The following is a 25839-nucleotide window of genomic DNA, read 5'->3' as shown; positions in this document are numbered from 1 at the left end:
ATTTCATAGCAGAACAATCATAATGAAATATGAATAGTAATCTAGTGTGGCGTAGAATAAAACTGAATCACGCTTTCTTTGCATTGCAAAACTTAATATGTTGAGTTCTAACCTAGTAGATTTGTCATTACGCCCCCAGTGATCTGTTTTGTTTAACTACTTTATTGAAACAAACTGCCCAAAACATTCAGTTTACAGAAAACATCTGAACTCCCCATCACTACTCACCGCCTTATCATCAAAGATGTTCATGTGTTTCTTTCTTCAGTCAAAAATGAAGGTTAAAATCTAAACTTTTCTCCATTAACCTGCATCAAATTTCCACTTTGGCATTTGAAGTTCAAGCGTAGAAGTCCTCTTCATGTTCACTATATATAACACCTGCCCAAATCTGAACTGGGTGTGTTCAATAAGAGGACTGCAGGAATGAATACATGATGAAGATGATAGATGGTCCTTGTTTTCAGATAACCTCATTCAGATGCAAGCCTGCGTGTAGTTCCCTAGGTCAATACCTGTAACCCCTCAGCCTCTATTCTTATAATCTACATCAGTTCTAGAGAAAATCTAATTATTCTTGTTAAAGTTTGAATAAATGTAAAGAATCATTTAAAATAAAGAGACAGACATCTGAAGCTGAGAAAAACTGAGCTAGAATAAAACTTGGACTGGTTTTTGTACTTAGTAGTGACTAAGTTAACGCTGATAGTGTTATAGTTCCACCACAGTTATCTTATGACTTCACTAATAGAGTTATTAGTAATTAAAGTTTGAATTTAAGAAATAAGAGATTGTGGTGATGCAGTGGTGCAGTAGGTAGTGCTGTCGCCACACAGCAAGAAGGTCGCTGGTTTGAACCTCGGCTCAGTTGGCGTTTCTGTGTGGAGTTTGCATGTTGTCCCTGTGTTCGCATGGGTTTCCTCCGGGTGCTTCGGTTTCCCCCACAGTCCAAACACATGCGCTATAGGTGAACTGGGTAGGCTGAATTGGGTAGGCTAAATTGTCTGTAGTGTAATAGTGTGCATGAGTGTGTTTCCCAGTGATGGGTTGCGGCTGGAAGGGCATCCGCTGCCTAAAAACTTGCTGGATAAGTTGGCGGTTCATTCCGCTGTGGCAACCCCAGATTAATAAAGGGACTAAGCCAACAAGCAAATGAATGAATGAATGAAATAAGAGATTGCAGAAATGCCTTTGTTAAAGAAACATGAGGTCTTTAAAATAGTAAGCTGTAGAGCTGAGCTACAGACGTAATGAATTTAAACAGATGTGTTGGTGTTTACAGCAGTTTGTTTTAGCTTTGGTCTCCACCATCACATACATTTTGACAAAACGCTCCTGAAATGAAAAATATAAATGTTTATGTAGCTTTGTTTAATAGTATGTGGACTATAGTGTGTTGAATTTCGATAATTCTGAAATATTGTAGGTTAAAAATGGCAGGACAATCCCAAATGGCCAATAACACCACATTCACTGTCAGTACTCACAAAAACCATGTACACGAAACATCCAGAGATTTAGTGGAAGGTGACAGAAGCAGGAAAACTTGCCTTTAAAAGAAGTGGCATGTTTAGATCCAGTGGATTTTACAAGCTTAAAGGAATCGTTTTCACTGCACTAGCCTTCCTGACCTCCTCGATCATCCCTCTAAGATTTTGTATGTATGTTTTGGAGCATACAGCTGTTCAGAATCAAGGTTTGGCACTGAAGGTGGTTTTGACAACATGCAGGTTTATAAAAAAAATACACTGAGGCAAAACAGGCAGGGTATGTAGAATAATTCAGTTGATCTTTATTCAATGTATTGCAGAATTGTGCTCATTCAAGACCACACAGAAAAAAACATTCTAGCTTACTCAGAAGACTCTCAGAGGACCAGGGGGAAACTTTCACACGGAAGGATTGTGTCAGATACTTTATAGAGGCAGAAAAACCTCTGGCACTGTCGGGTGGTAAGGTGGTCTACCCATAGCTGTCGAATGTATTGACTGTTTCTGATAATAAACTGACAACTGAGATGTCAACTGTTAAGTTGATTTAAGGTGTTTCAAGTCTAACATCTATTGGGAAAATATGTTTATTTGCTGATATTTACTCTGCTAAAAGTGTTAATAAGCTGTTAATATACTTATACTGTGTATTGTTCAGGTAAAGTTGAGGGTTTCGTGGATTATTCTCAATAAACAGGCTTCTAAGAAAACTTAATTGTGGAGTGGAGACCAGCAGGGGGAGCTAGAGGACAGAGAGAAAGCTCTGTATATCTGAAAAGATCAACATTACAGCCAGCCTCATTCCTGCAATCGTCCTGTTCCAGTCAGTCTGCCATCCTGCAGTGCCAGCTGCTTCTGCTCCTGTGTCTTCTTGTAGTTCTTTAGTAACAGCGTCTTCACAGATATGATGTGACTGGAAAGACGTGATTGAAAATGGTTTCCACATCATAAACATGTTTTAGCTGTACACTAAACACCTCAGACGCATTGCATCTCTTCTAAAAGATTTGGGGAAAGCTTTACTATCCAACCTCATGCCTCTGTATATGAGGGGATATATCCATAATCTTTTGTTTATTCTAGATTAATATTCATATTTGTTGTTGTTATCATGACTGTTTGTCCTCGTCCTGATCTTTTGTCATCCCAGGCTCATACGGATATGTACCCAGGTCTACATGTCTGGAGACAGTGGAATATGTGACTGGTGGAACATCTGCTCGAGCTTTTGTTTTTGCAAATTCACCAAAGTTTTACTGTGTTTGCTTTTTGATGATCTCAAATTTCTCTTGCTCGTCCTCTTCTCGTGTAAATCCACCAGAGGGTGCAATATACACCTCAGCCGAGTTCCCCTTACACACATACTCTATGCTGGATGACGTGTGTGTTTTGTTTTCAGACAGTGGATTATCTCTGCAAGTCTATGTCAGGGTGTAATTCATGGTTGATTTTGAAGAGGAATTTATATTACATGAAAAACTGGAGATTTCTCCTTTCACTTCAACAGAACTGGAGTCAGAAAGCCAGGTAATTCCTCTGAACATCATGAACTCATTTCACTTTTACTTGTTTTACCACATTCTGTTCAGAAGCGTCTGATGAGTCAGGAGAAAAGAGGAAAGACAACACATTAAAATGATTTAGTGACAATTATAATAGACGGACACTCACTGTACATCCAAACAGCAGACCTCACTAGCAATGTGTGTGTGAACTTATTTTATTTACACAAGATAAAGCTAAACTAAACTCAATAAGCAAACTAGTAACCCAAATAGTTGACATTACTGGAAAATTGTGTGGAAACTTTAACATTGGTCTAAACTAAAACTTAAGTTGTTTTATTGAAAACACCAGCCTGATCTCTCGAGAAAACATAAGTATTTTACGTTTTGCCAATTTAGTGGCTAATTCGTATGAATTCATGAGTTCAGTCGTACGAAATTGTATGATTTTTAATAGGAGGCGTGGCACCTAACCCCACCCCTAAACCCAACCGCCATTGGGGGATGAGCAAATCGTACTAAAATGTACGAATTAGATCGAATGAATTCATACGAATTAGCCACTAAATCAAAAAGTTACGAATTGCCGTGAGATTGTGTTGGAAAGCACATGTCCAGAAGGCTCCGCTGTGCTGAACATTGTATCTCTGCACTTTAACAGTAGTTTATCTTACATTGGTGTTATTGTGTGTCTTGGCAAGACTTAAATAATGTAAGCTAATTATCTGTGTGCCCTAATTTATTTATGATTATAATTATATAATTACATATTTTATTCACAGCAGGTTGTTAGACAGTGGATTATCTCTGCAAGTCTATGCCAGGGTGTAATTTGTGGTTGGTTTAGAGGAAGGATTTATATACAGGACAAACTGGAAACTCCTTACACTTCAAGAGAACTGAAGTCAGAAAGCCAGATAATTCCTCAGAACATCTTTAACTCCACTTCACTTTTACTTGTTTTACCACATACTGATGAGTCAGGAAATGCCAATAAAGTATGCACCTTCATTCACGAAGCTATTATTATTAATAAAATACTCTGATTTGCCTGGTCTCTAAACTGTCTTTGCTCTCTGACTGAATGAAGGACTGCCATCTTCAACTCAACTCAATAATAATGAATTAAAGCTCATTTACAGACATACAAACTACGGGAATGCTTGTAACAGACCAAAGCTTTGTTTATCCAAACGTCACTGGAAGGTTTGAGACACCAGAGCACCAGGAGGAAACCCACGTCTCACAGGGAGAATATAGGATTAAACCTGGGATCATGCAAGCCAGAGATGCTCAACCCTGTTCCTGGAGATCTTCCTCCCTGCAGAGTTCAGCTCCAACCCTGATCGTTCAATCATTCATTCATTTTCCTTTGCATTATCAGGGGTCGCCACAGCAGAATGAACCGCCAACTATTCTAGTGTATGTTTTAAATAGTAGATGTCCTTCCAGCTACGACACAGTACTGGAAAACACCCATACACACTCATTCTCTCACACAAACTCGTACACTACAGCCAGTTTAGTTGATCAGTTCCCTTATAGCGCATGTGTTTGGACTGTGGGGGAAACCGGAGCACCCGGAGGAAACCCACGCCAACACGGGGAGAACATGCAAACTCCACACAGAAACACCAACTGATACAGATGGGACTTGAACCAGCAAGCTTCCTGCTGTAAGGTGACTGTACTAACCACTGAGCCACCATGCCGCCCCAACCCTGATCAAACACGTCTAACCCGTACTGCATACTGTCTTTAATCAGCAAGCGCTCCTTCAGATCCTAATTAGCTGGTTTAGCTGTGTTTGATCAGGATTGGAGCTAAACTCTGCAGGACAGTGGATATCCAGGATCAGGGATGTGCACTCCTGCTGTAAGCCAACAGTTCTCACCGCTGAGCCGCTCTATATATTGTGTTTTAATTTCACTACTGTCTAGATATTATTCAGTATTTGTGTTCACAGCAGGTCTTCAGACTGTTGAAATCTACATTTGTTTAGACATCACTTGTGTTGGATTTTGGGGAGGCATACAGTGCGTCTGGACAGTGTTGATAGCGCTTCACTTTATCCACATTTCTTTATGTTACAGTCTTATTCCAGAATGTTTGTACATGTGAGTTTACAGGTCTTTTATTTTTAATAAATTTGCTACAATTTAGACTCATCTTTTTAACATTGTCATTATGAGGGGTTTGTGTGCAGAATGTTGAGGAAATTAATCAATTTCATCCATTTTGGAACAAAACAGATGTAGAAAAAGTAAAGCGCTATCAAGACTTTCCAGACGCACTGAACATCCAGAATATACAACTGGAAAAACTGGAAATGCATCCTCTCACTTAGAAAAGCAAATTGAAGAGTGAAAGGCATAATAATAATACTTCCTCAGAACATCGCTGACTACAAAACTCAAGTTCCAGCTCAAACATAGCCCAAACTCTGCTCATGACTGCATCAGGTCTCAGTACTTCTGTTGCTCAGGTGAATTTCTGGAAACTAAATGTTATTAAGTTTCAGTCTCCTTAAAGCAGTGCATTAACATTGTAATATTTTAAATGTCATTGCTAAAAACAGGAGATAAAAACTAATAAAGTCGAGTGAAGATTGTTCATCAGGGTAACAGTTAACAGTGGGAACACAAAATAATCACTGTACATATTGTAAAAATGGGCATAGGAGTCAGTTTAGTAAAACTCAAATGACTGTAACTGATTGGTTTGTCTCAGGAATGGGAATTTACTGTTTTATAAATGTGTACTTTTACTCTCCCTTGAGTAACTCCACTACTTTCCCTCAACTTGCAGTCCCTAGTGTATTTTTTCCTGTCTATGGGCATTGGGAAAATCTAATTGCAGACTCTGTAGAAGGTAAATCACATCATAATGAACTACCTCAAGACATGTGTGCTTTATAATTGCAGCAAACTGTTTGGATGCATTAAAAATGTGCAAGAAAATGTCCAAAATCTTTAAACGCACTGACCCAGAACTCAACGTCAGGCCAACATCAGTGTCCAACCTAAAATCAACCAAATATCAACATCTAATGATGTCACAGCTTGACATTGTGTGGACGTAACCACTATGGCATCTATCAGATGTTGGATCTTAAATGCTGATGTTGGTTTAAGATGTTGGCTCGACGTTGGATTTTGGTCACTTTCTAGCCACCCAAAATCAACCAAATATCAACGTCATTTGACATTATTAGACATGAAAATAACACTGTCCTTAGACGCTGGCTTAATGTTTAATTTTGCTCAACAGAATGTTACGTTTACACACACACATCCACAAATTACATGTAAACACATCAGCTTTAACAGCATAATACTCACTACTCTGTACTCAAAAAGGGCGACTTTTTACTCATCCTTTGAGTAATATTTACAGCAGACACTTTTATTCTACTGCACTACATTTTTAGGCAAGTAATGCTTCTTTTACTGCAGTATGATTTTTCAGTACTCTTTCCACCGCTGGCATTGAGTGATGGCTTCCTGGCAATGAGTTGTCCCCTAAGTCACACTAGCAGCCCTGACCGGCCCCCAGGAGCCCTCACCCTCAGAGTGATCCTGCTGTATTATCATCAGTTCTCAATAACACTCAGTTAATCACTTAGTTATCTCCTTAAAGTAATCAATGCCTCTTCAGTCTGTTGTCACACAGTTCAGTAAATGCCCTGATACAAAACGGTTTCTGTGCTGAATGCAGACACACCATTTCTCATTTGATGTCTAAAGCTTTATTAAATAGATTAATAATTCTCACCTGAAAATCAACAACGCTCATTCATATATGAAATAAAATTACATGCACTCATAAGCCTCTAGTATGCCTCTCATGTGTCTCTGTGCTTTCACAGTTAAAGTTGAATTATTAATCCACCTTCGAATTTGTTTTTCTGTTTTAAATATTTCCCAGATGATGTTTCTCAGATTCAGGAAATGTTCACAGTGTGTCTGATAATGTTTGTTCTTCTGGAGAAAGTCTGATTAGTTTCATTTGGGCTAGAATAAAAGCAGTTTTTAATTGTTTAAACACCATTTTAAGCTCAATATTATTAGCCGCTTTAAGCTATATTTTTTTCGAAAGTCTACCCATCGCTATACAATAACTTGCCTAATTACCCTAACCTGCCTAGTTACCCTGATTACCCTAGTGAAGCCTTTACATGTCACTTTAAGCTGTATAGAAGTGTCTTGAAGAATATCTAGTCTAATATTATTTACTGTCATCATGACAAAGAGGAAATAAATCAGTTATTAGAGATGAGTTATTGACACTGTTATGTGCAGAAATGTGCTGGAGAAATCTGCTCTCCGTTAAACAGACATTGGGGGAAAAGTAACAGGGAGGTGAATAATTCTGACTTCAGCTGTATGTGCACAGGATCCTGATCAAAAGCCTCTCTGAAACAGACTAACTCTGGAACATCACCTGCTCTGGAGCAGCTCATCTTCAGAGAGTAAGTTGCTTTGGGTTCTTGTATACCCCTCAGCTCACCTCCGTCTTTGAAACTGAAAGCTGAGGTTATCCACTCACTCACTCTTAAACTTACCTGGTATGTCACATATCCTGCTTTCTGGAATACCGCAGGTGTGTTTAATGAGGGTTGGAACTGAACTGGGTTTGACAGCTGTGTATCAGACACTTCTGAACAGTACATGTCAAACAAATCAAAAGTGAAATGCAGTTGATGATGTTCTGAGGAATTATTTGACTTCAGTTCCCTCGAAGTGTAGGAGGAAATTTCCAGTTTTTCTTGTAATAGAAATTCCTCATCAAAATCAGCACAAAAGACACCCTGACACAGGTTTGAAGAGAAAATCCACTGTCTGAAACTGACAATGACAATCTTCAAGAGATCTATTCTATAATCACTGACAAGATCAACAAATCAAAGCTGTAAAATATGATTCAATGCTAATCCAACTAGAGCTGTTTAGTTTCTGCTCATGTATAAACTTTAAATAGTTTAATGCACACAGACGTCTGGTAGAGCAACTGTGTGAGTGTGAACAGCAGCATGTCACTGGGGCGGTGTGATGATATATTGGTCCTTGTTTACCACAGAAAGGAGCATTGCAGAAACTTGATGTTTAATTTGTGCACGTCTTGTTTTACAGTGTTGTTAAAGTTATCTTCAGTGTATATACAGCACATGACCCACAGTAATGTACAGCAGCATATTAACTCTTTATCCTCTTCTATAATACCGGCCACATTCCCAGTACTGGGTTGCAGCTAAGCTGAAGGAAAATGAATGAGTGGATGATCAATACAGACACATGTTTAAATGTAGAGTTGGAAATAAAGGATTGAACACATCGTGTAGATCAGTGTGTAGATGCAGATGTCAGCTCACACTGCTTTATCTCGTGGAAGAGTTTATTTAGGAGTTATTTGTTTCTGGGGTTTAGCCACATCCAGCTCATCTCTGTACATGTATGAACACGGGATGCTGTGTGTGTGTGTGTGTGTGTGTGTGAGCTGGGTGTGTGTGATGTGCGAGTGACAGATTTCCAGGGAAAATGAATGTCATACCTCTTGTCTCATATAAAAGTTAAAGGTGTTTATGAGTGGATGCTTTAAATCTCTCTGCACACACTAAACTCTTACTCATGACAGTATTTTACACTGAATATTGGTTGTGTTTTGACTTGTTTGTGTTTTTATCTGTCTAAGAACATCCAAAATCCTCAAATGTCCTCAGCCCAGAGTGTATGTGCTCCCTCTCTAAATTAAATTACCCAAACTCAACAGTAGAGTTCAAGTTAACCAGACAATTAAGAGATTAATGTAGTGATGATTGAACATTAATGATGAACATCTGTAGTTAATAAGCAGAATCACTCATGATTAAAGCTGCGGTCACACTAGAGTTTGAGCATGCCGAACTCTTTCGTATGGTGCGAGAATAAACGAGATGATTAGACATCATTAAAGCGAGTGATTGCTCCATATTTTAAATGTCTGTGCAGATAGGTCATGTTTTGATCATCGATTGGTGATGCGACTTCACAGGTCAAAGGTCGCCAAGCTTGAACTTTGCAACGCAGTGAACTGCGAAACTTGATGGAGGTGCTTGCGTTTCCGGTCGTATGAATGGAAGTCTATGGGCAGAAAAGTACAGTGTGACCACAGCTTAACACAAAACTGTCTTCTGTCACAGTCCTAGATGAAATCAGCTGAAATAACACACTAAATAATTAATTACTAAATTTTTTAATAGGCTTTTGTTCTTTTGACTTTCTGTTCCCCTTCGGATGGGGAACTTCAATGCTATAAGTGGATTTCATCCACATATGGGGATTTTGTATCAGAAAGCCAATCATCTGAAAGAGTATATAATGGGCCAATGAAATGCCAAATGAATTGGCAGCGTAAGCTTGCGCACCTGAAGCATATTGCAATCAATTCAGCACATAAGCACAGGGAAAGCAAGACAACGCTATCCTTTTCGCTTCAGAGACTGTTACAGCCTTCTGAGAGAGTCGATGAGGGTTCCTCCTGCTGATATCCAGCGTTTTCGAGCGAACGAGAGCGGTGTCCTGGTCTAGAGTGTGTACACGCAGCGGCAGACGGTCAAGCTGGGTTTCTCTCTTGCCTGGCGTTCTTTGGGTCCGGTCCTCCAGAGCGGTGCGTATAAAGTTGCAAACTTCACAAAAAGAAAAACACAGTCGTGCAGCACGTCCTTTTCAGGATGGCGCTCTGACTTTGCGTTTCTGGATGCGGTGGTTTCCTGTCCCCGGATGATGGGCACGAGCACTGCGTTGCATGTCTGGGGGTCCAGCATGTTAATGCGCTGCTCGAGGACAGCTTATGTCGTCATTGTGATGCTATGACTGTTGCGCAGTTAAGATCGCGGCTAGCCCTTGTAAAAGGGCAAACCACCCCAGCTGTCCCCTGCACTGCAGCGGGCACTCGGGCAGATCTGAGGATTTCAGTGGAAGATTATCCATCGCCTCCGGCCCTGCGGACCTTCCGCTCCTCCAAGCGCTCCATCCAAGCTTCGATTGGAGGAAGCGATCCGTCTAAACAGATGGTAGTCCTTACGATCGATGACACCGGGGACCAGACATCCACTGCTGCATCAGAGAGTGGGCTTTCATAGTCAGACGATCCAGACCCACTCGCACCCTCCGGGCAAGGGAGCACTGTCAAAACGGATCCCGAAACGGACATGCTAGCCATGCTTTCCCGGGCTGCTTCGGCTGTGGGGTTGGAGATGGTTTATCCCCCAGCTCAGCGGCCGGACCAACTAGATGGGTGCTACATAGAGGACAAGAGGGCCAAGTCTTTGAAGCCTCTCATCCCCTTCTTCCCGGAGGCGCACAGTAGGCTCGCGCAGTCCTGGAGGGCACCTTTTTCTGCCCGTGCTGTGTGTCCCTCCGCCCTTACCACTTTTGTCCGTGGAGCAGCCAGGGGGAATAAAGCGATTCCTCAGGTCGAGCGCGCCATTGTAAACAATCTTTGTTTGCGTGGCGCCTCTTTTTGGCGGGGTCCGCCTCGTCTCTCGTCCAAAGCCTGTAGGTTATCTGCTTTCCTCTGAGCCAGAGCTTACAAGGCTGCGGGCCAGGCTGCTTCCGCCTTGCACGCTATGGCCACCTACTAGCACTTTCAAACGCAGGGTGCTGGCCCAGCTGCACAAGGGTGTGTCCGACCCAAGCTTGCTTCTTGAGCTCCGCACCGCAACCGACTATGCTCTTCGGACCACTAAGTCCGCTGAGTGTGCGTTGGGGAGGACGATGTTCACATTAGTGGTCCAGGAGCGCCACCTCTGGCTAAACTTGGCTGATATGCGCAAAGTCGACAAAGTCCACTTTCTTGACTCCCCTATATCCCAAGCTGGCCTGTTTGGCTACACAGTCGGTGAATTAACCCAGGAATTCAAGGCGGTGAGAGAGCAGTCTGATGTGATGGGTAATGTCACCTATCGGCGGGACCGTAAGCCCGCTCCGCCCGCCGAACCATCCATAACTGCTGCTCCTCGCCGAAGGCGCCCACTTATGAAAACTGCCCCACCCCCACTCTGCGCTGCCCCACTGCTGGTACTTCAGAGAGGCTGCATCACTGTCTCCTCTCCACCAATCAGCTGGTGTGTGGTGTGCGGTCTGGCGCAAAATGGCTGCCGTCGCGTCATCCAGGTGGATGCTGCACACTGGTGGTGGATGAGGAGATCCCCCCCACTATGTAAAGCGCTTTGAGTGCCCAGAAAAGCGCTATATAAATGTAAGGAATTATTATTATTATTATTAGATTGTAGCGAAGAGTCCATTAGCGAGAGCTCTGCCTGCCTGGTTAGCACGAGCCAGCCCTTCGTGGTGGCTCATACGCACAATCAGACTCAGTTATGCGATCCAGTTCGCAAAACATCCCCCTAAGTTCACGAGTGTATTTCACCAGGGTCAGCCTTCTGTCTGCCCCTGTCTTGCGAGAGGAGATTGCTGTCCTCCTGGCGAAGGATGCAATCAAGCCGGTCCCTCCAGCCGAGATGTAGAGCGTGTTTTGCTCACGCAGAAGCGCATCCTCCGGTGCGCTCGTCTCTATTGTTCCACGCCACCGGCAGTTTCTGTGGTTTGCGTTCCAAAGTTGAGCTTGGCAATACAAAGTCCTCCCCATCGTGCTCTCTCTGTCTCCGCGGGTCTTCAAGCTCGCGGAGGATGCCTTAGCGCCCCTTTGGCTCGCGGGAATCTGCATACTTGATTATCTCGGCGACTGGCTGACTTTAGCCCACTCTCGGGAGCAATTGATTATGCACAGAGACAAAGTGCTCTGGCACCTCCACCTGTTGGGGCTTCAAGTCAACTGAGAAAAGAGCAAACTCGCCCCAGTGCAGAGGATCACTTTTCGCGGGCTGGAGCTGGACTTGGTCACCATGACAGCACGCCTCTCAGGAGACCATGCTCAACTAATGCTGAACTGTCTGAGAGAGTTTGACAGCAGAATAATAGTCCAATTGAAATTTTTTCAGAAGCTCCAGGGGCATATGGTAGCCGCTGTCACGCCGCTCGGATTAATCCATATGAGCACTGGCTTCACGTTCGAGTCCCCAGACACGCATGGCATGTGGGCACACACCGAGTCACTGTTACTGCGCTGTGTCGCCGCGCCCTCAGCCCTTGGAATGACGCCTTGTTTTCTATAGGCCGAAGTGCCTCTAGGACAGGCGTCCAGTCATGTTGTTGTTTCAACAGATGCTTCCAGCACGGGCAGGGGAGCTGTGTGCTGCGGACATACAGCTGTGGGCCTGTGGAAAGGGACCCAGTTGCATTGGCATATCAATTGCCTGGAGCTGTTGGCAGTGTTCCTCGCTCTCCACCATTTTTTTCTGGTGCTGGAGCAGCAGCATGTGCTGGTCAAGACAAACAACCCGACGGCGGTGGCGTATATCAACCGCATGGGGGGTATTCGCTCACACCACATGTCTCAGCTCGCCCACCGTCTGCTCCTCTGGAGTCATCAGCGGCTGAAATCGCTGCGCGCCATTCACATTCCAGGCAAGCTCAACCGTGCAGCAAACGCGTTCTCACGGCAGCCTTTACGTCCTGCAAAATGGAGACTCCATCCACTCCGAGTCTGTTCAGCTGATATGTGCACGATTCGGGTAACCCCAGATTGATTCCTGACCGAGGGCTCTCTCGACACGGATGCACTGGCCCACAGCTGGCCTCGGGGCATGCGCAAATATGCGTTTCCCCCAGTGAGCCTGCTCGCGCAGTTAGTGTGCAAGGTCAGGGAGGATGAGGAGCAGGTTTTGCTGGTGGCGCCCCTCTGCCCCAACCGGACCAGGATGTCAGAGCTCTCCTCGCTTTGGCCCTACCCTGGCAGATCCCTCTGAAAGAGGACCTACTCTCTTAGGGACAGGGCACCATCTGGCACCTTTGTCCCGATCTTTGTAACCTCCACGTGTGGTCTTTAGATGCGAGGAAGACTTGGGTAACTTACTGATTGTGAAGGCTGTCACCCTTCACACTCAAGGTGTACGTGGCTGCCATCTCCGCTCATCATGACGCGGTGGCTGGCAGCACTGTAGGAAGGCACAACCTCTTCATACGGTTTCTTATAGGCGCTAGGCGAATTAATTCACCCCGCCCCCCCTCATGCCGTCTTGGGATCTTGCCCTCGTTCTCACGAGCTTGCGTCCAGAACCCTTCGAGCCACTTGACTCAGTATCTTTAAGATTTCTGTCCCTTAAGACAGCTCAGCTGGTCGCGTTGATATCAATTAAGAGGGTCGGGGACCTGGAGGCGTTTTCGGTCAGTGACTCGTGCCTGGAATTCGGGCCAGCTTACTCTCACATTGTCCTGAGACCCCGCCCGGGATATGTGCCCAAGGTCCCTACCACACCGTTTAAAGACCAGGTAGTGAGCCTGCAAGCGCTGCCCCCGGAGGAGGCAGATCCAGCCCTTTCTTTACTTTGTCCAGTTCGGACTTTGCGTATTTATCTGGACCGCACTCAGAGCTTTAGATCATCTAAGCAGCTCTTCGTCTGTTATGGCGGTCGGCAGCAGGGTAGTGCCTTATCGAAACAGAGGTTGGCCCACTGGATAGTGGATGCCATCTCCCTCGCTTATCAAAGCCAGGGCGAGCCGTGCCCCCCGGGAGTGCGTGCGCACTCCACTCAAAGCATCACATCCTCTTAGGGCGCGTGCATGCGGCGCCTCTCTAACAGACATCTGTAGAGCTGCGGGCTGGGCGACAGCTAATACATTTGCAAGGTTTTACAATCTGCTAGTGGAGCTGGTTTCCTCAAGGGTATTAGATAACCCTTGGTGATTGAGGAAACAACTCGGTGAAGGTGTTGAAACGCGCTTGCTGCACCATTCTCCCTAACATGGAGATATGTGAGCTTAATCACTCTGTCAGTAAAGTTCCCCGCTTAGGTGAACCCTGCAGATTCCTCCGAGGCTCCCAGTGCTGGCTCAGCAGAGGATTCACTCACTGGCCCTCATTGAATCAGATATGATTTATTCTGCCATCGTCCTCCCTATCGGGACTGCACGCTTTCCCAACTTACTGTCGCTTGCAACTCCAGAAAAAAGTCATAATGGCGTTTTCCAGACATTTCCCCATTCGTGGATTAAATCCACTTAAAGCATTGAAGTTCCCCATCTGAAGGGGAACGCTCTGGTTACTAAAGTAACCCTTATTCCCGAGGAGGGGAACGGAAATGCTATATAGCATTGCCACAATAATTGTTACTTAGCTGTAATTATCAGTCTCTTCAGCTTAATAAGATAGCATTGTTCTTCTTTCCCTGTGCTTATATGCGGAATTGATTGCAACAAGCATCAGGTGCGCAAGCTGATTCATTTGGCATTTCATTGGCCCATTATTTACTCTTTCAGACGATTGGCTTTCTGAAACGAAATCATCATACGTGGATTAAATCCACTTATAGCATTTCCGTTCCCCTCCTCGGGAAGGGTTAATTTAGAAACCAGAGAGTATATTAGTAAGTATAGTAGAAGAATGTTCATTGTAAGCAGACTGGATTGTGAATTAATATATTAAAGTTGTTCAATCAGGGTTCAGACACCAACACTGAATACTGGACACTTAAAAGAATGAACTCAATGTAAATGTTTAATGTAAAGTTGCTTTTATTTTGATTTGTAACACACAATAACATGGAAAAGTGACACACTCTAGAGGAAATTTACACAGTGTATTAGACTGTTGCCATTTGGGTGTATGGCAATACACAATATATGCGCTATATAAAGTCACATTTCATTACATAACCTGTAAGTTTGCAAAAATCTCTATAAATTTTCCTTTTTCCCCATTCCATGATCAAACTCAACACTCTTCTTAAGCCTGGGTGATGAAATCCTGCAGTGCTACCCTAGATTAAGTGTAATATGATATGCGGCTAGAATAACTTTAACAAAATAATCAATAATAATACACTGTAAGTCTTGCTGCTGTTTCAACTTTTTTCTGTTTCCTGTTCAGGTTTCTGGGATACCTGCATTCAGAGGGTCCGCTGATTATTAGACTAAAGAACAACACATCTTTTAGGAAGGGAGCCAGCTTCAGGATCTGTTGAAGTCCAACAGTGATATATGACTAGCTCAGAGTAGAGTATAACCTGTCTGAAACACGGCCCAACTGGGTTCCTCATTCAGTAATAAACATTCACAACAGAGAGAAAGGAAGGAAAACACCACTATAGAAACCCCTTGTTTTGCCTATACTACTTTGCTATTTAATTTTTGCTCTGCCTGATGTCAAACACTACCAATCACGGTATTGATTTATGATGAGAAACTTTAATAATTGACATAACTGATGCTTTAAATAGACACTGCCTGTTTGTAATGTATTTTAGATATGCAGAATGGTGGCGGCAGCGCTTTCTTCTCGACTCTTCAAGTGTGTTTAATATTAACTGTTAATAAAGTCAAGCTTGACTGATGTAGTCTCTCCAGAATCAACATCAGTGGCAGTTGCCTTCATTTCAGTGGAGCCAAATTTTATTTCCAATTTAATTTCACGACTCAAGCCTCCATCAGTTTTGGGCATTCCCACTTGAAAAACCCCAACCGACTCAACCCCCGGCTCATCGATAAACTGCACCTGTTTTTCATTTGTGCTGAAGAACTGGAAGGTGGCAAATGTTTGATTGGTGTCTGATGGATTAAAAAAGAACTGTCGAACTTCATCGCAGTTGACCGACTCTCCCTTTCTAACGAATGTTTCGAAACAGACATCACAGTACGTCTGTCCCTCACTGTTCACATAGCTAGTCTTGCCTTTGTGTAAGACCTTATCGAAGGGCGCATCTATTCTGATCCCGTATGTTAGAGCACTCATACGGGATTTGACCACTTTGGGCTGTTTGGCGTATCTGATCGCTCCTTTGATTATTACTACCTGGGGCTCAACAGGGCAGACTATCTTGCATTTATCAAAGCGCTCCTTCAGAAACTTCTTCAGAATTTTACATTCAGCAAAGCCTCCGACTAACAGCATGTACTCGATGTTCAGCTCAGGGTTGCTCATGATCTTCTCTAGTTTCTCTGCTGTTGTCTTGAGACTTTCATCAAAAAAGCTCTGCAGTTTATCCTCTTTGATTATGATCGACCCCTCGTCCCATTCCGCTCCCTCAACACCCTCAAAGTAACTCTCGATTGCCTTTTCTTTCTTGGCCAGATCCTGCAAGGTCACTGGGCACTGGATCAGCACAAGTTGATCACAAGATTTAGCTAGAGCAATGTCATATTTTAATTTCAGCGCCTCTGCTGGGAAATCTTGTTCAAACTTGTTGTAAATTTTCTCTGAAAATATCTCTTTCAGAAAAGAGATGAACTTCCTGTCTACGGTCTGTCCACCCATGTCATTTCCGGAAGCGGCGTTCAGTTCTTTCAGTTTGCCGTCCTCGACCACCTCGTGTACCGTTATATCAATAGTGCCACCTGCAAAATAAGAATGACGTTTAAATCTTGTACATCATCATCCAAAGTGGATAAGAATGACATTACTAACAATACTAGATCTCTAAACCACACAAAGACAAATACTTTGATATAATTATAATAAGTTACCTTTAACAGTTCGTGTAGATCACTTATTTTTTTGAAACTAATGACTATATGATATTACAATATGTGATGAAAAAAATAATGTGCCAAAACTACGTTCAGTTATCAAACTGAAAACTACTTAGAGGTGGTTAATACGCTCAACATCTTAATCCTCTCATTTTTTTAAAATGTATCACTTAAAACCTATTACCAAATAGTAAATAGGCTTGTCACTAATACTAAAGTGAAAATGAAGAAACTTTAGCTCTAGCTCTTGCAGATCACTGGAAAACACCCACTATCACTGAACTATAACTCTGCTACTGAACTGCACTACAATTCCCATCAGGCACCTCACTCACACGCCAGTTCCAGATCACCCCTGATTAATTGCACACATCTGTAGCTCAGAAAGACTGACTAGATGGACTAGATTTGTACCTCACATTCTCACACACATTGCTGAGTCTTGTTTGCTGTAACATTTCAGGTTGTTCTACAATCTCGTCTTGCCGTGTTTCCTGAATCTTGTTTTGTTTCAGGTTTGTGTTGTTTTGCTGCTTACGTTGACCTCTTTGCCTGTGACCACGACTACATTTTTGGATTACCCTCATGATACGTTTGTATCATTAATTAGAGCAACCGGATTTGGAAACACTTCCCAACAGGCATTATAATTTGAAAGGCATCTAAGCTTATGTTAATCTGTTTCTCCTTGTGCCAAGGTCTCCATAATCCTGGACCCGGCCCGTATCCTGAGCAGATGATGTGGTGCATTTGTTATGTTATTGTTCTTTATGCTAACTCAATTTTATGTCTGTACAAAATGAAACAGCAATGTAAGAGAAATGCTAGAGATGTACCTCCACAATCCACAACCATATACTGGGTTCCAGGTTTTTGTTCCAGTGTGTCTCGACAGGCCTCCTCTGATATGTAGCCTTCACTTGGCAGTTGTTTGCAGTAAATAGATGCAGCCTCAGGCTCCAAAGCAAAGACGAGCCTCTCCGGCTCAGACTCTATCACTAGACCTGCCTGAAAAGAGAAAATCATTCAAAAGAACATAATGATAAGCAAGGTAATAATATTACTATAGAAAGAGATATTGTTATTATATCAACAAGTATATAATAAACGTTTCATTAGGGGTTTATAATAGATTTAGAAACTCTTAACGGGAAGGAACTAGCTAATATGGGCGCAACACTGCATTTTTCAGCACATCATAACCCAAGTTCTGCTCAAGCGTTAGGGTGAGCAGACTTTTTAGGTTTTACACACGAGTTTGCATTGTAATAACATTCCGTAGCCACTTCAATGTAGCAGTGATTTGCTCAAGTACAGGAAATAAGTGTCTACTTCGCTCTCTCGAAACAACGGCAGAAGTGGGATGTTTTGTTTTTAAGGGTGGGGGTGTTAAGACCTTTAGTTAATGTGTTTGGATCTATGCTGCCCTCTGGTGTTCTCTCTGTGTGTTTGTGCTTTGTTTGAAGGCAGACGGTTCCTGGAGGAAATTTGATGATGGATTCGAATGGTTCTCATCTCAACCTACTCTAAATAAAGCTGGAGCACTGAGTGAGGCCTTTTGTGCCACGATGACTTGTTTTACGCATTAGCTTTCGCCCTTGTGTTCCTCCAGCGTATTTCTCTGTTTTGCCCACCATTGAGCACTACGCCAGAGAGAGATCTGTTTGGTATGTGTAGAAGCATTTAAGAGTGGGGTTAATGTTGGGATTTTGTTTTGATTTTTCTCCTGTCATGTCTTGTTTTAATTTGTACGTTTATTCTTGCGCATTAATTTCTACCCTAACGTTAAGAATCGTGGTTAATATAATACACACTTGTAATATACACACTTGCAGTTTAATACACACTTGTGAATAGATTTGAGAAGAGGAGTGGAGAGACTTACGCAAGATTTATTTTTTTGTACGTTTGTTATTGTTTTGGGGATATGGAGTTAGGTTAGTAATTTGTGTATTTTATTTATTACTTTTATGTTCTGTAGGTAAGATATGAAATGAAGGTATTTTTGTTTGTTATGTTTGGCCTGGTCTTCCCCTGAAGATATATCCTCATCTTATCTAATAAACAAAGCTTGTTAAACTCAGATTCTCTCTGGTATTGGCTCTTTTTTATTTGCGGTTGTGATCGACCCCTAGACGATCAAAACAGAAATAATGACTCATTATAATTTAAAATTATTTATTATATTAGAAGAATCCAAGCATGTATAACAAAATATAAATCAACAAATACGATTGGAAATATTCAGTCATAACAGGTCATCGATCCCCGAAACTGCAGAACCATCTCGAAACAGCTTCACTTAATAAACTGGGTTTGCTTTTGAGATTTTTTGACATTCTGAGGCTTTTATTTCAGATTTTTGTGGTAGGTACTATGGTTTCCAATGTGTTTCGGTGTCATCCTCTGTTTCACACCTCTGAATCTTTTGCTTGGTCTGCTTTAGGTAGCAGAAAGAAATGTGAAATCTTGTCTTACTCAAACATCATCATGTCACTACCCAAGAGCTGTGAAACCTACAGTTGAACTCAGAATTATTCACCCCCATTTGAATTTCTTTTTATTTTTTAAATATTCACCAGATGATGTTTCTCAGATTGAGGAAATGTTCACAGTATGTCTGATAATGTTTGTTCTTCTGGAGAAAGTCTGATTTGTTTTATTTGGGCTAGAATAAAAGCAGTTTTTAATTGTTTAAACAGCATTTTAAGCTCAATATTATTAGCCCCTTTAAGCTAGATTTGTTTTTAATAGTCTCCAGAACAAACCACTGTTATACAATGACTTGCCTAATTACCCTAACTTTAACCTGATTACCCTAGTGAAGCCTTTACATGTCACTGTAAGCTGAACACTAGTGTCTTGAAGAATATCTAGACTAATGTTATTTACTGTCATCATGACAAAGTGTTAATAGCTCATCTCTAATAACTGATTTATTTCCTCTGTTATGATTAGAGATGTGTTGGAGAAATCTGCTCTCTGATACACAGAAATTGGGGGAAAATAAACAGAGGGGCGAATAATTCAGGGGGCTAATAATTCTGACTTTAACTGTATATGGTGTATAAAGCCTTTCTTTACACACCGCCAGACTAAACTGCCTCCGTTTATTTGCTGATTATTCGTCTGTGTTTGGGTTCATCAACTCACCTCAATAGCTGCTTCTCTCATGAACTGTTTGGCCGCTGCGTTCCAGATGGCAGGAACGGTCAGGACCCATGTAACGTCTGAGGCAATGAACGTCTTGCCAGTTGTGTTTTCCTTGATCTTCTCCAGAGCGTGATCCTTCAGATATCGCAGACTCTCCGAAAAAACGGTCAGCGCCTTCATTTGGCCTCCGTTTTTTGCTGTGATCATCAGATCCCGGTGGATTTCCTTAGTGGAAAAACAATGAAAATATCAATAAACAAAAGCTTTAATAATTGAGATCTGTCTCTTAATCATGATCATAATAAAATCAAGTATGATAAGAAAGTAACTGCTCTTACCTTGTCGTAGAGCTCCATTTTAAAGTGCTCGAACAGAAAGCTTTTCCTCGCCTGACTCTTTGGAGTTGACCGAGTGTACGTCATCATGGCATCATAGCCAAACTTCTGAAACGTCTCATGTTCATCAAACAAGATGCAGGTGGGGGTTTTGAAGGTATTGTAGCCAAAGTTTACACCCCAGTTAGGGATTTGAATTGATTCTTGAGGCTGCTTGGTTTTAAAGCTGATGGCGTATCCGCTGTAGGATGTGCCAAAGTCTATAGCGATGTAAAGCACTGAGTTTGCCATTGCTCCTCAACCTGTCAGACTGTGTGTGCTAGTGCTGTCAGTCCTCCATGCCGTGCTGTATTTATAACGCTGACTTTACTTTCAGTTTGGTAAACCTGCCTTCTCACTGAAAGGGCGTCGACACTGTGAGGATATAAAGCAGACAGTCCAGACCAGAAGTGTTCACTTTAGCACTCAGACACATCTGTGGCACTATATGTGATAGTACAGGACTGAATAAAGAAATAAAAGATTGTCTTGTAAATACTTAATACAGGTGCTATATATTATACATTGCTTTATTCCTTTTATATTTACGCCGTGTCTCTAAATACATTCAAACATAATGGATCCCATAATGAGGTAAGACCAACAATTTCTTGAAACTGAAATGCATGTTCATGTAAAACAGACCAAAACTGCTTCAGAATGAGTCTAATCTAAACCCATGTGAACCCCTGTGTATTACTGTGTACATGTTTATTGCTGTTGTTTGTGATGGGTTTGGCTGTGGAAGTACAAGCAGCATCAGAATAGTCAGAAAACTGAACGGGAGCTCAATATTGCTGGGTAACATCATACGGTTTCTGCAAAGTTATGATCAATTATGTGTGATTTATTTTCACTAATCGTTTACTTTAGGGTTCAAAAAGACTACGAGGAGCTAAGGTAAAGGCATTTTAATTTATTTAATATATTTGTAATTAACCAAATGAACACATCACGAGCATTAATGTTGTTTCGCTAACTCGTACGATTTTAAAGATTAAGATTAATATAATGGTACAATTATTCATCTGTGATTTTTCTTTATGCCTAATTTTTACATTTAGTGAGGAACAACTGAACAAAGATCAAAGGTACTGTCACAGTTTAATTTTAGGATTTCATGTTTAACTTATAATGTAATTGAAGATTTGATATGTCAGTCATTCACTGTGATAAGTGTCTCATGCCCTGTACAGAAAGAGTTTGCTGATAGGCAATCAATGCGCGTGAAGTGTTGTGTTATGAAGACAGGTCAGGTATTGTGTAGGAGACCAATTACAACTCTGACCTTTATAAAGATATTTGGCGAGAGGACACTGCAAAACAAGCAATCCATATCCATTTGAATATGTTCAGATACGGTTTTGACTGAATTTCCATTGTTTAATATTTGTATTGATTTATTTACTGTGCACTGAGAACATCTTTTCTTGCTAAAAGTGTTTCCTTTTCCATTATATACTTATAATACATGGCTTTATTACTGGCAGAATATGCTCAGAATATGACACACTGCTGCTGCAGACAGAATATATATATGCAACCCCTAAAGAAAGAACTGTCGTACAGACGACTGAAATAAACACTATGGGCTATGGGGCTGCAGGCTTTCATATCTATGTGAACCTGGGCTACCTTGCCGATTGGTTTAACACTAGTGAACTAGACTGTGTGAGTCTTTAAACTATATCTCCTTCGTTATTTGATAGTCAGGAGAATCCTACCAGTCCTGTGATGTGCTTTCACTGTGAACATGACAAATTCCTAAGGTAAATCCTTACAAGCTTTCTGAATATTTCTAATGCAATATACATGAAGAAACAGTCAACCAACACCTCTAATCATCTCTTTTATTTCTTTGTTGCAGAAAACAAAAAATAAGTGATCTGGACGAAAAACTGAAGCTCAATATTGCTGGGTAACATCATATGGTTTCTGCAAAGTTATGATCAATTATGTGTGATTTATTTTCACTAATCGTTTACCTTTAGGCTTCAAAGACAGTACGAGGAGCAAAGGTAAAGGCATTTTCATTTATTTATTACATTTTTAATTTACCAAATGAACACATCACGAGCATTAATGCTGTTTAGCTAACTCGTACGATTTTAAAGATTAAGATTAATATAATGGTACAATTATTCATCTGTGATTTTTCTTTATGCCTAATTTTTACATTTAGTGAGGAACAACTGAATGAAGATCGAAGGTACTGTCACAGTTTTGAGTTTAATTTTAGGATTTCATGTTTAATTTATAATGTATTACACTTTATATATTATATGATATATTATGCCTTATACATTATATTTACCGAGCTTAAAATATTCTCTGTGATTTTATTTCTGTTTTTTATCTAGGGATGAACAACTGTTCAAGGAACAAAAGTAATGACTCAAGTTTTCAACATTTCAGGGTTAAACAATATTCAATGAATTGTGACTTTTACAAAATAATTGTCTACATTTAGGCTGAAGGAAGGGTTCTGTAAAGAAAGGTAATGACCGATGTGTTTATCAACACTTACTATAGACATTTCTCTTTCTCTCAACTCTTTCCTTTAAACAGAAATATAGTAGCCAGCCGACGCCAGTGTTTTTGAAGATTTTCAGCTAAATTCAGCCGCTCTCGGGATATTTTTAGCTGGACACACTGCTGAAGTCTGAATTATTCACCCTCCTGTTTATTTTTGTCCCCCAATTTCTGTTTATCAGAGAGCAGATTTCTCCAACACATCTCTAATCATTACAGTGTTAATAACTCATCTCTAATAACTGATTTATTTTCTCTTCATCATGATGACAGTAAATAATATTAGACTAGATATTCTTCAAGACACTTCTATACAGCTTAAAGTGGCATGTAAAGGCTTCACTAGGGTAATTAGGGTAAAGTTAGGGTAATTAGGCAAGTCATTGTGTAACAGTGGTTTGTTCTGTAGACTAGCGAAATCAAATCTAGCTTAAAGGAGCGAATAATATTGACCTTTAAATGGTGTTTAAACAATTAAAAACTGCTTTTATTATAGCCCAAATAAAACAAATCAGACTTTCTCCAGAAGAACACATATTATCAGACATACTGTGAAACATTTTAAAAAGACAAAAATAAAAGGGGTTAATAATTCTGACTTCAGCTGTATATGATCATGATATCTATCAGAATAAAGATTACCTGAAAATGGCAGAAGTTATGAGGTTTACCAGCCTGATCTCACGAGGAAACGTTTGTATTTTACATTGTGTCTGTTTGGTGGCTAAGTCGTACGAGTTCAGTCGTATGAAAATGTACGATTTTAAAAAGGAGGCGTGGCACCCAACCCCGCCTCTAAACCCAACCGTCATTGGGTGATGAGCAAATCGTACTTAATTGTACGAATTAAATTATATGAATTCATGCGTATTAGCCACTGAGTCAAAAAGTACAGAAGTTCCATGAGATTGTGTGGGGTTTACATCTTTAACCACCTAAATCGAGATAAAACAATCATCGTTTCGCTCATTAATGTCAAGGCTGCTTGTGATGAAATCAGGAAGGTTCAGATGTCTGACCGCTTGTGTTAAAAGACAGAAGTGTATTAAAAATTGAACCGAGCTGAAGATCTAATGATCAAAACTGAAGCAGAAGTCCTCTAACTCATCCTGAGCTTTACTGTAATGTACCTAAACACAAACACAGCTCATCAACGGGGCAGGGAAGCGTCGTCTTCTTATTGACAAGATGTACGGCAGGGAATGTTTTAGGACTTTAATTCCAGTTAAAGAACAAATGTGTGGACAATAAGTCACATAAACAGCATAGAACAAATTATAATCCTGAAAGGAAGTCTTATAAAGAATAAGCTGAATATTTCACACACATCCTCAAAAGCTGTGTGCTGTTTTTTTTTCCAATCATACAATATAAAGCCACAGATAGCCTGCTCCATGGAGGAGCATGTTGATCTATATAGTGTCATCTGTGTGAGTCTGAAAGTCTTTATAGCTTCTGTAACTGTCTCAGGGTCATTTCCAGCTGGTGTCTTTGTTTTACAGGAAGTGGCTGGAGCAGTTTACCCCATGCTTGCAGTGTTGGGAAGCAGAGCAGGAAGGGTAAGACTTACTTTATATTGATTTATATATCTTTTGTGTTCTCTTGAAAAGCTTTTGTGTTCGGCAAATGGTCTGAAAGGGCTGTGCTGATTCTCTTCATTAGTTCTGGCTGTGTTTTGAGCATAACCTGCATTAAACCAATCAGAGTCTCGTCTCTCATTCCCTTTAAGAGTCAGTTCTATGGTGCATTTGCTATTCACATGGCGACTCTGTAAGTGTAAAAGCTGAACGCTTCACTAGTGAGAGCACAGTTAAACAGAGCATCTGCAGCTCAAGGATAAAGAACGAGCCTCCTCCATTCAGCCTCTTTACTTTCTCTTTATTCCTTTACTTTGGTGGAGTGGGGAAACGGTGGAAACTCACTCCACTGAACACATCCATTAGCCCACATATTTAATCTCCTCTGTTAAACACTAAGATTTGTGTCAAAACCATTTCTAAATTCAGTAACTGAGGAATAAATGAACAATAATAATGAAGTGTGGTCAGAAAACGGAGTTATATCCAAACACACGTCCTGTTCTTATCCCCAAATGCTGATGCAGACGTCTCCAAAACCCCACAGCTGGACACATCTACACTTGTGTTTATTATAAATCTGCAGATAATCAATAACACTGATCATGATCATCACATTATACAGATGCAGATGCTCATCAATAAACTGAAGAAGCCCCTCGAGGTGAAGAAGACATGGAGGCAGTGTGTTTATATTGATGGAGAAAATCTGTAAAGATGTGTGTGTGTTGCTGATCATGCTGTGTGTGTTCAGCTGTGTGTGAGTGTTTAATGTGCATAACTAATGTGCTCTGCTGGACTTTAGAGCAGCTTTTAGTTGGTCAGTGTTGCGGTCTATTTCAGCTCCTCAGAATAGCGGAGCTCCAACAATGCGCCTCGACACACCTCCTGTATAGACCAGCACAGCCATGTGTCCACAGAGCAGTGCAGATGGAGTTACTATTTAAACAACGAGGAGCAAAATGTGAAAATTACTGTTGCGCTGCTCTGAAAATAGCAACGAATTGTGCTAAACACATCTTATTGCGCTAGGTCTCTGACGGTAACACTGAGCACATTTTGCAGCGTTCAACACAGTCCATGCCCACTTCATCAGGCTCAAACAGTTCTCCCAGAGGAACATGAAGAGTGTCCTCTTCCATAAAGAGTGTTTTATCAGGGGGTTATTCTGTATTTAATCATCATTACTTTAAAATAGCATCTTCAGTAGAATTGTATTGTTTTTTCAGGAAACTAAAGCAACTTTCTTATAGGTTAGAACACAAGATTATGGTTTATGTATGTTGTACTGCTTCAAATGTCAGTTCAGTTCAGCAGGTTGTGTTTTTAATGTGTGTGCATGCACAACAGAAGACCTTCTCATGCTGTCTGTTCACCCGTCTGCTCTTTACTTGTCTTCTTAAGGAGAAATGTGACGGACTGTCAGATCTGCAGATTTATGCAACACAAGCCTGAACAAACGTAAGTGCTTCAAGACCATTGATATGTTTCACACACACACACACACACACCAATATTTATTCTTCTGGAGAAAGTCTGATTAGTTTTATTTGGGCTAGAATAAAAGCAGTTTTTAATTGTTTAAACAGCATTTTTAGCTCAATATTATTCGCCGCTTTAAGCTATATTAGTTTTCAATAGTC

General features: G+C 41.2%; 2 protein-coding genes across 16 annotated transcripts in view; one reads left to right on the top strand and one right to left on the bottom strand.

The window, feature by feature from the left end:
- The window catches only part of si:dkey-61p9.7, an 88809-nt gene that overhangs the window by 56734 nt on the left and 6236 nt on the right, over positions 1–25839 (top strand). For 2 of the 15 annotated variants that reach the window (XM_073946237.1, XM_073946233.1), the window contains 8 exons: positions 21797–21856; positions 21955–22005; positions 22079–22105; positions 22270–22296; positions 22448–22474; positions 22558–22584; positions 24122–24178; positions 25601–25657. In XM_073946237.1, coding sequence (XP_073802338.1) covers positions 21822–21856; positions 21955–22005; positions 22079–22105; positions 22270–22296; positions 22448–22474; positions 22558–22584; positions 24122–24178; positions 25601–25657 — 308 coding nt within the window. In that variant the 5' untranslated portion in view covers positions 21797–21821. Of the gene's footprint in view, positions 1–19335; positions 19880–20057; positions 20191–20230; positions 20682–20834; positions 20889–20960; positions 20988–21026; positions 21179–21745; positions 21857–21954; positions 22006–22078; positions 22106–22269; positions 22297–22447; positions 22475–22557; positions 22585–22994; positions 23860–23909; positions 24179–25600; positions 25658–25839 lie in introns of those variants that run through there. The other 13 variants (XM_073946242.1, XM_073946234.1, NM_001327849.1 and 10 more) reach the window with 12 other exon arrangements.
- On the bottom strand, positions 14590–20359 carry hspa12a.3 (heat shock protein family A (Hsp70) member 12A.3). Its single transcript, NM_001044881.3, has 4 exons — positions 20052–20359; positions 19714–19938; positions 17397–17568; positions 14590–16425 (listed from the first exon to the last, which is right to left on the bottom strand). Exons 1-4 carry the CDS (start codon positions 20337–20339, stop codon positions 15395–15397), a joined length of 1716 nt encoding a protein of 571 aa, NP_001038346.3. The 5' UTR covers positions 20340–20359; the 3' UTR covers positions 14590–15394.

Source organism: Danio rerio, chromosome 4 (genome assembly GCF_049306965.1).
Source record: "Danio rerio strain Tuebingen ecotype United States chromosome 4, GRCz12tu, whole genome shotgun sequence".
Classification (NCBI taxonomy): Eukaryota; Metazoa; Chordata; class Actinopteri; order Cypriniformes; family Danionidae; genus Danio; species Danio rerio.
Note: the sequence above shows the minus strand (reverse complement) of the source record. Positions and strands in the feature narration are given on the sequence as shown.